A 13,443-nucleotide genomic window follows, 5' to 3' on the forward strand; every position below is an offset into this window, starting at 1 on the left:
GAAAAATAAAACACAGTAATCTATTAAACATTAAAAGCCTCCCTAAACAGGGCTGCCTTCAGATGTCTTCTAAAAGTCTGGTAGTTGTTTTTCTCTTTGACATCTGGTGGGAGGGCGTTCCACAGGGCGGGCGCCACTACCGAGAAGGCCCTCTGCCTGGTTCCCTGCAACTTGGCTTCTCATAGCGAGGGAACTGCCAGAAGGCCCTTGGTGCTGGACCTCAGTGTCCGGGCAGGATGATGGGGGTGGAGACGCTCCTTCAGAAAATAAAGCTGAAGTTCTAAGGACTCAAAGCAGAGTCCAACCTTATAGGTCAGGGGAAAGCCTGTGCGAAAAGGTAAGTCTGCACAACAAGCTGACGGTTGCCACTGACGTGTGGCAGAGGGAACGCCATTCCATAGAACGGGGCAGCAGCAGAAAATGCCTGTTTTCGGATCTCCACCCTCACAGAATACATTGCCTGGTATTAAATCTGGCTTCTCGAGCAAGTAAACCCTGTCTAGGGAGGCTGGGAAAAACTGAGGTGTTTGGGAACCTTTACCTTTAGCAAGCCGCATGACCTGCTGCCTAAATAATATTGCTTGCTCCCAGCTGTGTGTGCATGGGTGGGGGACCCTGCGGCCCCCATAGGGACAATGGATTCCAGCTTCTTTCTGACCCAGCCACCACTGCCAATGCCCCAGGGATCAAGGGAGCCATAGGCATCCACGCCTGAAGGGCCACAAGTTCCCTGTGCCTGCTGTATGCCTTCCTAACCCTCCCTCCCCTTCCTTTTCCTTTAAAATTTACGTCATGAACGAAGAAGCAGCACAAACAGGGTATGAACTCCGCAGATTAAGCCCAAACCCTTTCCCAGCCCTGTCTACCTGCCCAGTTTGGCGTGAGAATGCTGGCCCATGGAGCCCAAAAGGTTCCTCATCCCTGCAGCATGGGGATAGAGAACAGGGTCAGCCTACGGGACCCAGCTCCATGCTGTGGATCACAGGGAGAATCCACAATTCTCAAGGGCGTAAGTTGCTGAAATGCAGGAGTTATTTGGGATCTCTAAGAGACGTGTGGTGTTATATAAGACTTTGTGAACTAGGAAAAGAGCAGATGGACTTCGGAGACAGTCTGCAGAACAGATAGTACTGGGCATTGGAGCCCCTGCAGAGCTGTGCTCTGCCTCCTACATTTTCTGGCTCATCTTTGCAATCTGTGAAGACTAGGCGCTTTTTCCTTTTTGAAGCAGAAGTCAAGATTCTCAGGGTGTTTGTGTTCTCCGGTCAGGGATTGCTGCTTTCGCATCAGTCCTGGGCCACTCTTGGGTTTAATAATAATAACAACAGGTAAAGGTAAAGGACCCCTGACAGTTAAGTCCAGTCGCAGACGACTCTGGGGTTGCGGCGCTCATCTCGCTTTACAGGCCGAGGGACCCGGTGTTTGTCCGCAGACAGTTTTTCCGGGTCATGTGGCCCGCATGACAGCCGCTACTGGCGCAACGGAACACCAAAATCAGAGCAGCGCATGGAAACACCGTTTACCTTCCTGACGGAGTGGTATCTATTTATCTATTTGCGCTTTTTGGCATGCTTTCGAACTGCTAGGTTGGCAGGAGCTGGGGCCGAGCAATGGGAGCTCACCCCGTTGTGGGGATTCGAACCACCAACCTTCTGATCGGCAAGCCCAAGAGGCTCAGTGGTTTTAGACCACAGCGCCACCCACTTCCCTTAATAAAATAATAATAATAATAATAATAATAATAATAATAATAATAATAATAATAATATTTTAATTTATACCCCACCCATTTGGCTGGGTTTTCCCAGCCACTCTGGGCTGCTCCCAACAGAATACTAAAAAACTTCCCTAAACAGGGCTGCCTTCAGATGTCTTCTAAAAGTCAGATCATTGTTTATTTCCTTGACATCTGGTGGGAGGGCGTTCCATAGGGCAGGCGCCACTACCGAGAAGGCCCTCTGCCTAGTTCCCTGTAACCTCACTTCTCGCAGGGAGGGAACCGGCAGAAGGCCCTTGGAGCTGGACCTCCGTGTCCGGGTTTGCGGCTGCGTAGGCTACTCAGTGTCAAACTCCCAGGCTAGGGGAATGCTCTTGGAGGCCTTCTTTCAGAACCATCAGCTGCCTAATTCCTCCTCCTCGGAGGCCAGAGCCGGGTCCTCAGCCTTCTCCTGTCCCACAGGTTCTCAGAGTGGGGGGGTCCACGGACCAAGAGTGTCCTGGGATGGGTCATTCCATGTGATCCAACTTTTTTACCTCGTTTCATCCAATTTTCTTAATTTTTTTTTACGCTTGTTGAATGATAAAAACTACGGTACGTTTATCTAAATCTCCTCAGAACTTCATGGGCTTCAATATGATATGTCACATGATGGACTTAACTTATAATTTTAAATTTGAGTTGCAAAATTTTGAATTTTAAAAAGAGATTTAAAAATTAATATGATTAAAGATTGCCCAAAAAAGTATTGATTATTTCTAAGAGCTACCTGCAAAATTTCATCTTGGGATCTCAATTCCTACATTCAGCCATACCTCGGGATGCGAACACTGCGGGTTGTGGAATAAAATAATTTAGTCTTGTTTATTTTGTTAAATTGCTCAGTCAGTAGAGCGTAAGCTTCTTAATTTCAGCAGGGCCATGGGTTCAAGCCTCACATTAAGCAAAAAGGTTCCTCGCCTTGCAGCGGGGTGGGCTAGAAGATGATCTTCATGGTCCCTTCCAAGTGTATGATTCTGTTATTCTGCTGCATTGCTACCTCGAGAGCAGTGGGTGGAGCTACTCCTCTGTCATTCTTAGAACCTGGTGTCCAACCCAGAAGGTGAGCACAACAGGCCAGAGGGAGAGGCTCTATCTTCCTCAGAGGGAAAATGCCACAGCTTTTCTTCCTGATGCCATTAGCCATGATGTACCTGCCTGAGGCCGGGTCTTCATCACTTTTCTCCCTCAAATCAAGATACAGAAGCAGGACAGACACTGGCCTAAGTCTCAAGCTGTGACGAATACTGCACCAGACACCGAATAATAACTTTTCTTTAACACAAAGACTTTTAGGGGACCTCTGAAGGCAGCCCTGTTTAGGGAAGCTTTTAATGTTTAATAGTCGGAACAAAATAAAAAAATTCCTTCCAGTAACACCTACATTGGCTCCCAGTACGTTTCTGAGCACAATTCAAAGTGTTGGTGCTGTTCTTTCAAGCCCTAAATGGCCTCGGCCCAGTATACCTGAAGGAGTGTCTCCACCCCCATCATTCTGCCCGGACACTGAGGTCCCCCGCCGAGGGCTTTCTGGCAGTTCCCTCACTGCGAGAAGCCAAGTTACAGGGAACCAGGCAGAGGGCCTTCTCGGTAGTGGCACCCGCCCTGTGGAACGCCCTCCCATCAGATGTCAAAGAGAAAAACAACTACCAGACTTTTAGAAGACATCTGAAGGCAGCCCTGTTTAGGAAAGCTTTTAACGTTTGACAGAGTATTCTATTTTAATATTCTGTTGGAAGCCTCCCAGAGTGGCTGGGGAAACCCAGCGAGATGGGCAGGGTATAAATAATAAATTAATAATAATAATAATAAATAAAGTCCAATGCATCAAAACATTCGTTTCAGTTCTCAGTCGTAGCCTTATTGCTTCTTTTTTTACTTCTTGCTATATATACCTTTTGAAACTTGAATTCCACATTTATTTATTTTTTTAAGCTTTAGCATCCAGCATGCAGCACATTACAGTCGCTTAATGGGCAAAATAAGTATTTCTCCAAGATGCTCTGCAATATTCAGGTGGTCAGCGTGGGGGGATTTGGCATGCAAGCCCACGCCTGATAATGATCTGGCCCATGGAGCCTCTTTATTGCAACCCCTACGCATCTTTTATCCCTGCCCCATCCATTGTCTCCCATCATCCAGGCTTATTTTCTCAATGGTGCCTACTTTTCCTGGGTTCTGGCATTTCTTACACCTGTGTTTCTTTTCCTCCCCTCTTATCTCCAGCCACCTCCAAAGCTGCCAAACGGGGTTTTCACTCAAGAGTTCCAGGAGTTTGTAAATAAATGGTAAGTGTTTGCTTTTATCAGTATGGGTGCGCGCGGGGTGGGGGGTGGGATTCAAACCCCAGTGGGCTGAAAGGGGAAGTGTCTTCTCTTCCAAATGCACACTGCCACAAATGCCACAGTTCCCCAGGCTTTCCGGGGAGCGAGAACCGGTCTACCAAGGATCTTTTACGCAACAAATTGTTAGCTTTTACTGTGAAATTCTAACCATGTAAACTCGGGAGTAAGCCCTGCTTAACTCAATGGAGCTTATTTCCAGGTACTTTTTTAGGGGGAGGGGTGTAGGATAGAGCCTTCATGACTGGAGTGTCCTCTAGACTGCGTTGGGCTCTTCCGCTCCCATCTGCTCAGGGCGACGGGCATTAGTAGTTCAGAAATACCCGGTCGGAGAAGACAGGTATTATTGGGTATATTCAGACCAGCAAGTCCTGCTTTGTTCCAACTGGCTTCGCAGAGTGTTATTTATTTGTAAAGGTTTATGCAGCCGGTTCGTTCCATGTAACAAGGCCTGTGTGCATACAATGAAATCTAAAACGTCATTAAGTTTGCCATCAAAAGATGTAGCAGGTCAAAACATTTAAACAGTTCCATCTACGCAAAAATAATCCATCGCCTGCCAAGCCTCTTGCGTAGAGAAATGTCCCACAGCATGGGCCTGGTGACACTCAATGCCAGGGGTTGGCAAAGTTTTTGTGGCTTGGGCCGGTTCACGGTCCCGCAGATGCCGCGGTGGGCCAAAGTGCACACATGCGCAAATGCTATTTCCGGCACGGAGGAGCGTGCGCAGCTTCCCATTGGCTGCAGGAGCTTCCTGCAGCCAATGGGAAGCCAGCCAGCGTTGCGGAAGGTGGTCCCTGCTCTGCTCCGCACCGGTTTAGTGCTGCGCACGGGAGCCAATTGAGCAGGCGGGGGGGGGGGTCCATGGGCCGGTTAAATGACCCCCATGGGTCGCTTGTGGCCCATGGGCCTTAGGTTGCCGACCCCTGCTCAATGCCCACATTCTGGCTGAGGCCAGGTGGACCTCTGTAACACGGGAACGGGGCAGCAACATGCAGTGCTTCCTGGATCAACCTGGGATGTAAGGGGCTCAGACGATCCTTGAGGTATCCTGGACCCAAGTTATTCAGGACCTTGTGTATCAGTACAAGAGTCTTGAACCCAGTCTGGTTGCACGTGGGCAGCCAGTGTGGGCGTTCTGGCATCTGCCAGTCTCTGCGTGGTTTTTGGCCAAGGCGTACTATGTGTGTGCGCCCCGATTCCACAAAGAATTCCACCTCTGAATTTGGAGGTGCTGGCTGCAGCATTGTCCCAAGGGGTTTGTATTTTGCCGTTCCTCACTTCCGGGGGCAAAGCATCCCACAGCTGGGAGGCATTTAATAAATCTAATAATAACGTTAGCCAAAATGCTGTTGGCTGGCTGTCGCCATCTCAGCCTAACTGCTGAATTCTGCATCAGCTGGAACTTCCAGACCAGACCCAAGGGCAGCCCCATGCGGAGCACAGAGCTGCAGTCAATTCCGAGGTTACCGGCGCTTGGGCTACAGCGGCCGTGTATGCTTATATTTATTTTGAGGGTGGGGGGTGAGTTAGCGCAGCCAATGGAACTGTACAAGGCTGTTGTCTGTCTGGACCCACCCAAAGTATGGCAGTGCTGATAACCTAACGAGTGTGGCCTTGCAAAGGCAAACTTTGTCTTTTTTTAAAAAAGAAATCTGATCCCCCCCCCCTGCTTATCCCACACAGCTTAATTAAAAACCCTGCTGAACGGGCAGATTTGAAGAAGCTGATGGTAAGTCAATAAGGATTCCCTATCTGCACATCAGGGCCGGCCCACCCCGAGGCAAGGTGATGCGACTGCCTCGGGCGGCAGGATCTGCAGGGGCAGCAGACTCGGTCTCCAAGGAATGCATCACCCGCAGCTGCATCACCCTGCCTCAGATGCCAAAACGTCTTGGGCCGGTCCTGCTACACACGTCAAAATAAATTCAACATCTCAGTCCAGCTCCCAGCAAATTCTTCAGCTGGAATCAGTTAAGCACTTTTGCATGTGATTATTACCCCTTTTTATATATTTCTATTCAGAGCAGAATGGCAAATGGCTGGGCATCTCCATTCCTCCAGCCTCCAAGACAGGTGTGGGGGAACCTTTGGCTCACCAGATGTTGCTCCCATTAGCCCCAGGAGGCATGGCCAGGCCGAGGATGAAGGGAGTCGTAGTTCGGCAACATATGCAAGTCCGAAGTCCGCCCCCTCCCCAACACTGCTTTAAAACTTCACCCAGGCACCGCTCCACAAGCTTTGAAGCTTTATCTTCAAATCCGTCTGGCCTAGAAACCTAACGCATGAAATGGAAACCGAGGTTGCTTCGCGCCTTGCAATATTTAGACGCACACCTTAAGATGCCGCAACTTCACCTTTGCATTGCGCTGGCATCCTCGGGAGCTGTTCCCGGGGATGCTGAATTCCTTAATCCACGCCAGATTCCTCCGTTGTCTGTGAAAGGCACTAGAGCGGGGGCTGGGGAACCTCTGGCCCTCCCGGTGTTTCCTGGACTACAACTCCCATCACCCCCAAGCTGTTCTTCGGGGTGTGGCTGATGGGAAGTGGAGTCCAGCAGCAACAGCAGCAGCAGCCAGGGGAGGCCAGTTGTCCCCTAGCCCTGCGCTAGGTCATTCTTGCTTCAGTGCAGGGACATTGTCCCGCAGTGGACAATGTGCTCAGGTGCTTCCGATCCCCAGCTGACTCTGCATTCGTTGGATCCCAGTTATGAGCTACAGTTAAGAGGCACAATCAGCCTGACTTCACCTCCAAAAGCAGCAGCGCAAAAGCCTGTAATGCAAATACCCACTAGCTTTTTCCTACCTGTATGCTTGTGATTTGCCTACACCTGAACAACTAAATCTGCTACAGAGCCCTTTTTCTGTTTTGAGACTGGGGGTGGGGTGGGAGGTCAGGTACTTCCAGGTGTCCTTATTGCACCTTCACAATGTCTTGTGGCTCCTGCTCTCTTTGGGGCGGCCATGTGCAATCTGGATTGATTGATAGATTGAATTTATATACCGCCCTATACCCGGGAGGTATAAAATCAAGATATAAAACCACAAAATCTCTCTCTCTATATATATAAATGTAGAAAATGTGTTTTGTAAAAGCCCACCTTTTTCCGAAACCGCTTGCCCGACTGCGATCAAATTTGGCCGCAGCGTATCAACTTAGATTGGACAGATGACACACCTGTGGCAGGTATATACCTGATTTTGTGTCAAAATAAATAGCAACCTCCAGTGGACCTCAAAGGAATAGGCGGAATAGGAGCATACTCCCGCGAGATCCAGGCAGTCCACCGAGATCCAGACCTACCAATGAAATTTAGGCCCAAAACCCAGTCCATGATCCAGACAGCCCCGACCCCGAGATCCACCCTGCTCCACCATCCTCCGCACCGAAATCAAACCCACCCCACGATCCAACCAAGCCCACCCCGATCAAACCCACCCCACAATCCAACCAGCCCCGGAGATCCAACCCGCCCCCATCCACCCCACCGAACTCAAACCCCGAAAACCCCATCGCACCGCCCAATTCCAATTCCCACCGATACCGGTGGGAAACCGTTCCTGTGCGTCCTTGATCACTGGCCATGCTGGGAAGCGTTGGAAGTCCTAACAGCATCAGAGAGCCACAAGTTCATTGTCTGCCTTGCGGAGTCCGGTCCCTGGCTGCTTGGCGCCCTCTGCAGGCCATGCTAGGAGTGTTTGATTGCTGTGTTCATGGGAAGCTTGCTGTGATTGCAAGCCATGCATATCGCTTCTAATTGACATGAGTCTAGCCCAACTTTCCACACCAAGTGAGCTGCAAGAGTACTTTTACAATGGAGTCTCTGTAGTTCGCACAGTGCCTTGTCGTGTGGGGAGCGAGGCCAAAGTTTGACCACCACTCCCAGTGGCTTCCCAAAGCTGGCTAAGCAAGGTGCTGGTCTTTGGGAAGGAGGCAGGAGGACCAGGACCCCGTTGGAGCCCTCATGCCTCATTTCTAAAGCCCAGGACCTTGTTTACCCAAGGGGGCAGAGTGTCAAATGTTGCTGAGGGCCGCCAGAAAGACCTTGAGGGCTAGAGGCTTCCCTACCCCACTACCCCGCTAGCTGATTTGGCAACGACCTGCCCATATTTATTTATTTATTTATTTATGAAATTTCTACCCTGGCCTTTCCTCCCAAAAGAGCCCAGGGTGGCAAACGTCAGAATGTTAAAACAGTGCCATTTTAAATAAATGAATAACTTTCATTACGATAGGATTACTTAAATTCATTGGTTGCATTTTTTAAAAAAAAAACAACCCATGAGGTAACACAAAGCAACTTAACAATAGATGAACACCGAAACCGGAACAAAAGAAACATCTAAAAAGACGATCCTGGGTTTTTTTTTAAAAAAGGTGTGATCGAAACGTCCCACCCACCTACCCAAGGAAACCGCAGATAGCTAGGAGCCCCAAGGCCTGGTGGAAAGGAAATGGGTTTTTTTGCTGGGCTCCCAGGGAGAGCATTCCACAAGCAGGGAGCCACCACTGAAAAGGCCCGTTCTCATGTTGCCACCCTGGAGGGAATAAAAAATAACACCATCTGAAAACATACTATGCCTTGTTAACATAAGCAGAGCTTTGGGGAGAGGTTTCCAAGTATATGTTTTGATTTTCTCGATACATGGTTTCTCCCCACTGCTCTTTGCCTCACAATTCCCTTCAGTGCCCTGCAATTCCCTACCCGTATACCCAACTGTGACCACACCTCCTTTTCCCCTCCTTTTCCAGAATCACACCTTTATCAAGCGCTCCGAAGTGGAAGAGGTGGATTTTGCCGGCTGGCTATGTAAGACGCTGCGGTTGAACCAGCCCAGCACTCCCACCCGCACCGCCATGTGACCGCCAAGGAAGCCGCCTTCTTCCCCCCCCCCTCTCGTGCATCTTGCTTGTCTGCTGTCATCCACCACCCTTCAGCAGAAGAAAAGAACCCGCCTCTCTCGGCCTGCCTCTCCTCCGCGACCTCTGTTTTTTTTGTTTTGTTCCGGAACAGCAAAGGCGCCGCAGTTCGGAAGCTGCCCAGTCATCCAGACAGCGAGAGCAGAAAGCGGGCTTGCTTCACCCTCTTCCTGTTTTGTTGTTCGGCTTCATCCCTCTCCCCACAGCGGAGTGTGGATCTCTTCAGAGCTTCTGACTCTGGGCAAGGGATTGGGGGGGGTATGTACAGCAGCGGGTGAGCTGCTTTTCGTTTACGTTTTGTGTCACCAGTTTTGGGGGAAAGGGACAGGCTGTGCCTTCTTTCCTTTCTTTCTGTGCACTTGCTTCCTGGGCGGGGGGCCTGAGAGGCGCAGGCAGGCAGGCTTGCCGGGCGGGTGCTGCAGATGGGTGGAGAAATGTGGAGCAGCTTGGGCGGGCGGAAGCGGGCCGATTAGCCAATGGAGCAGCGTGGCATTTCGTCGGGGTCCTTGCTAGAGCCTGTCGGAGGAAGATAGCAAGAGCGACCGTGCGATTTTAAGGAAGTTTGTGTTTGGTGGTTGAAAAGCTAGCAGTCAATTCCTTCCCATGCTCTCCTCCTCCTCCTCCTCCTCTTCCCCTCCCCACGGTTTCTGCATTCAGTTTCTTTACAAGAGAAGTCCTTAGTTCCACTTACCTCTTTGTGTTTGTGGGAGAGGGAACGCCCATGGCTTCAAGGCGAACGTGGAAGTGTCTTCACGTGTGTCTTGTGTGTGAGAGTGTGTAATTTTTACGTACAAATGCAACACGCGCACCGGGGGCGGGTTGTATCCGGCGCTAGTCGTGCTCGGCGTAGACCCGTTGAAATTAGCGGACATGCCCATTTTGTGTGCATGCGTTTTGGTGGGTCTGTTCTGGGTTGGGGCTTGTTGGTTGCAGCCCCATCCGTGCCCCGTGGAAATTGTGTTGTCATTATAATTCATGTAGAATTGGGGGGGGGGGAGCAGCAGTCCACACGCTGCTTCTCCAACGATGTGACAGTTTTTAAAGCCATCTCCTTCCAGTCTGAACAGAGTGCTTTATTTCTGAAATCATGTGCCCTAACTCGTCGAAGTGGAGGGTGGAGATCAGTAGTCTTTTGCGGGTATTTATTGGAGAAGAATCACAGCTGCTAATTCTTGACCTTGACGGCGGAGGGGACACGAAGGCCGCCTTTTTGTCCAGCGCACGCTCAGTGTGTGTTGTTCCTTGGGCCTTGTAGCGGAGGTATCGCTCTTCTGACAAAGGTATCGTCGGTTTCTGCCTTCTTGGTACTGGCATTGTTACGTCTCTGTTTCCGAGAGTGTGTGATTTAATTGTGAAAGAGTCCCATGCTACAATGGATGCTTCTCAGTGTCTTGCTGATGCTGCTGCCCTCCATAGCTCAGAGGAGGCGTCGCCTCTGCAGCAGGTGAACTGGAAGAAAAGCTGGTGGCGGTGGTTAGGCTCCCCCCCCTCGCCCCCCAGTCCTCATCCCCAATCTTATCAGATCCTTCTTTAAACTTCCATTTCTCTCTCTCTCTCTCAAACTCTCCCCCCCTTCTTTCATTTCCAGTTAATTCCTTTACCATTATTGGCTTTTAGCTGTCCAGGTAACTGAAGGGGAGTGTATGAGTGAGACCCAATACACGCTTGCCCTACAGCCCATTTTCTTTCTTTTTTAAAAAAAAGCATAAAAAGGGAGAGTCAGGTTCTTCAAAGTTCTCCGCCACCTCGCGGTCGATAAGGTGTTGGCGTTTTGTTCTCCTTGAATACTGGGCCCTCTGCCATTCTGGGAAGTGTGGGAATCGGCGTCCAGCCGGCCATCGTGCCCCACCCCTTGAATTCCAGCAGGTAAGGAAGCCACAGCTGGGTGGCTGAACCAGGTGGAGTCCCCTCAGGGGAGTGGCCAAATCAGGGCTTGCTGAGGATGATGTTGAAGAGGTGCTGGCCATGGTGCAGGCCGAAGCAAGCGGCAGGTGGGCTGACGGATGAGTCACTCGGCCACAACGGAAGCTAGCAGCTCGCATGGGACCACCACTTTCCTGTTAGCTCACCTTGCTAGGAACCCTGCATCCAAAAAAACCCCCCAAACCCCTATCTAAGGTGAAGCTGCTTTTAAAGGACACGGTTGCCTTGAGCTCCCCGACACAAGGGATTAACTTTTCCCCAGCCTCTCTTGGCACTTACCTCTCGAAAGGTGGCAGAGCCTGTGGGTATCTTGGCACCCATGCATGGCGCAGCTGGCTGGCATGGTTGCCAAGTGCTCCACAGGAGAGAAAGGCCCAGTTCAGCGACCGAATGCCTACCTCCGGGAGTCTGCACCATAATGTCTCCCAACATGTTTCCCAGAGTGTCTCCGTGGGGGTGGGGGAACTTTGTGGAGTGCCTACCCTGAGGGGGGTGGGATTTTGGAGTGCCTTCTCAAAATTTCCAAAGGTTGTTGGGTTGCTAAGAGCAAAATGGAAGGCTCTCCCTCTATTGGCAGTGCGACCTGAAATCCCTGGGACTCCCCCCTCTGCAGAGATGTGTACACAGAACAACCTTTAGCCACAAGGCGGAGGCTGTGCCGTGCAGGCACATTTCTTGACTTTGGTGAACTGGGCTGGTCTCTTGCATTCGGGACTTAGTGCGGCAAGCCACTTTTTCTCTCACCAAGCCCTTCTCAGAGAAATCCCCTACCCCCCTCCAAAAAAAAAAAAAAACCCAATTCACTCATCTCTCACCGAACCCTCTCCTCATATACTCAAACTTCCTTCTGTTTCTCGGTGGCTTGTCTGTGAAGGATATTTGAGTATCAGTACTTTCCATTGGCTCCTACCCAATTACAGGGCAAAGATGTAAGCTTTGTGCGAAATTTTGAGGGAGAGAAACTGAGCCCTTGCGTGTCTCATCGCTGCCTTGGGTTTTTCTTCGCTGCCCTCTGCCTGCAGGTAGATGGCATGGCCCACATCTTTCCTATAGGTGGTGGTTCTTCTCTCCTGCACCCCCCCTCCGGACTGCTAGCATCTGATATGATCTAAAAGGGGTGGCGGACAGGACCCCGCAAGCTGACGAAGACTGCTAGGAAGATAAGCCAGGCGAGGGGAGAGACCCTCTGTTCAATCAACTGCTGTTGATTGTGGATACGGAATATGCTGGGTATGGAACGAAAGGAAAATAATAACAGACTGTGCATCATTTTATTTCCCCTTCTAAATAGTGTAAGTGACTCGATCATGGATTTAAAAAGAAACAAAACATTTGGAAGGTGTTTCACCCACCCACCCACTCCCCTTTTAACCTTGCAGTTGCTCTTATTTGACGTTCTTTCTAAGGGACTCTGACCATGTCGTTGCTGTTTTCATAAAGTCTTCATAAAGCAGCAAGGGAGAAAGATGGGTGGATTCTCTTGTGGGGGCGGTGGGGACCTTTACTGTGTGTGTTTTCTCCCCCTAGAGCAGCTGGGGGAAAACTTGCAAATATTCAATCCTCTTAAAGTGGGCTGAAGGAAATGGGAAGAGAACCCCTTAGCACAGGCATCCCCAAACTTCGGCCCTCCAGATGTTTTGGACTACAATTCCCATCTTCCCCGACCACTGGTCCTGTTAGCTAGGTATCATGGGAGTTGTAGGCCAAAACATCTGGAGGGCCGAAGTTTGGGGATGCCTGCCTTAGCAGATCTATAGGCGACATTTCTTGGGTGCGGTGGGCAGGGAGGGGGAGGCCTTTTGTAACCCAAGTCTTTTTTCTCAAACTATAATTTGAAATTCATTATCGCAGCCAGATCTCTTCCACTTTGACACTGTCTGACAGCTGATTTAATTTCCCCCTCCCCTCACTCCCCGCTCCAAGTGCAAATGTTCGTTTATCAAATGGGGTAACTCCTGAGGATCTGAATGTATAATATTCAGTGTTTGAGTTAAAAGTTGTCAATGAACTAGTGGGATCATGTGATCTAATTACTGTACTTTTTTCCCATCATGCTTATATATATCTGAACAGTGAGGCTTTTGCTGGGTGTGTGTGTGGGGGGGTGCATTTTACGGTTCAAAAAGATTTTTGGTTATGTTTCCTTTAACGGCTTTGGTTTCTTGGGGAAGGGGGTTTAAGAATGTGCTGAGCGTTTTGACGGTGCTTTTTTTTTTTTAAGAAACTATTTTCACCATGGGGAGATGAAATAAATGGCACTTTACATTAAGAAGCCTGGTTTCCTGTGGATTTTTGTTTGCAGTGTGCGAGCCGAGAGGCCGAGGCGTCTCCCCCCGGAGGAGCCATCCAAAGGCCTCAGTTGTGCTTTGTTTTGCAAAGTTTTTCTTAGTTTATCGTCTTACCAGTACAGCAAAAAACGGGTAAGCACAACCCATCGTTATAAATGGCAATGAACAGAACACCAAGCCCATAACACCAGCATACAAAAATCAGCAACAGAAT

At 49.9% G+C, this 13,443-nt stretch overlaps 1 protein-coding gene across 1 annotated transcript in view; it reads left to right on the plus strand.

The window, feature by feature from the left end:
* The window catches only part of MAP2K2 (mitogen-activated protein kinase kinase 2), a 43,079-nt gene extending 29,866 nt beyond the window's left edge, over positions 1 to 13,213 (plus strand). Inside the window, exons 9-11 of the mRNA XM_035118435.3 lie at positions 3,983 to 4,044; positions 5,785 to 5,830; positions 8,851 to 13,213. Of these exons, the coding sequence (XP_034974326.1) occupies positions 3,983 to 4,044; positions 5,785 to 5,830; positions 8,851 to 8,961 (219 nt within the window). The 3' untranslated portion in view covers positions 8,962 to 13,213. The remainder of the gene's footprint in view (positions 1 to 3,982; positions 4,045 to 5,784; positions 5,831 to 8,850) is intronic.
* The last annotated feature ends 230 nt before the right edge of the window (positions 13,214 to 13,443 follow it).

The sequence above is a fragment of the Zootoca vivipara genome, chromosome 6, assembly GCF_965207765.1.
Source record: "Zootoca vivipara chromosome 6, rZooViv2.hap1.1, whole genome shotgun sequence".
In the NCBI taxonomy this organism is placed as follows: Eukaryota; Metazoa; Chordata; class Lepidosauria; order Squamata; family Lacertidae; genus Zootoca; species Zootoca vivipara.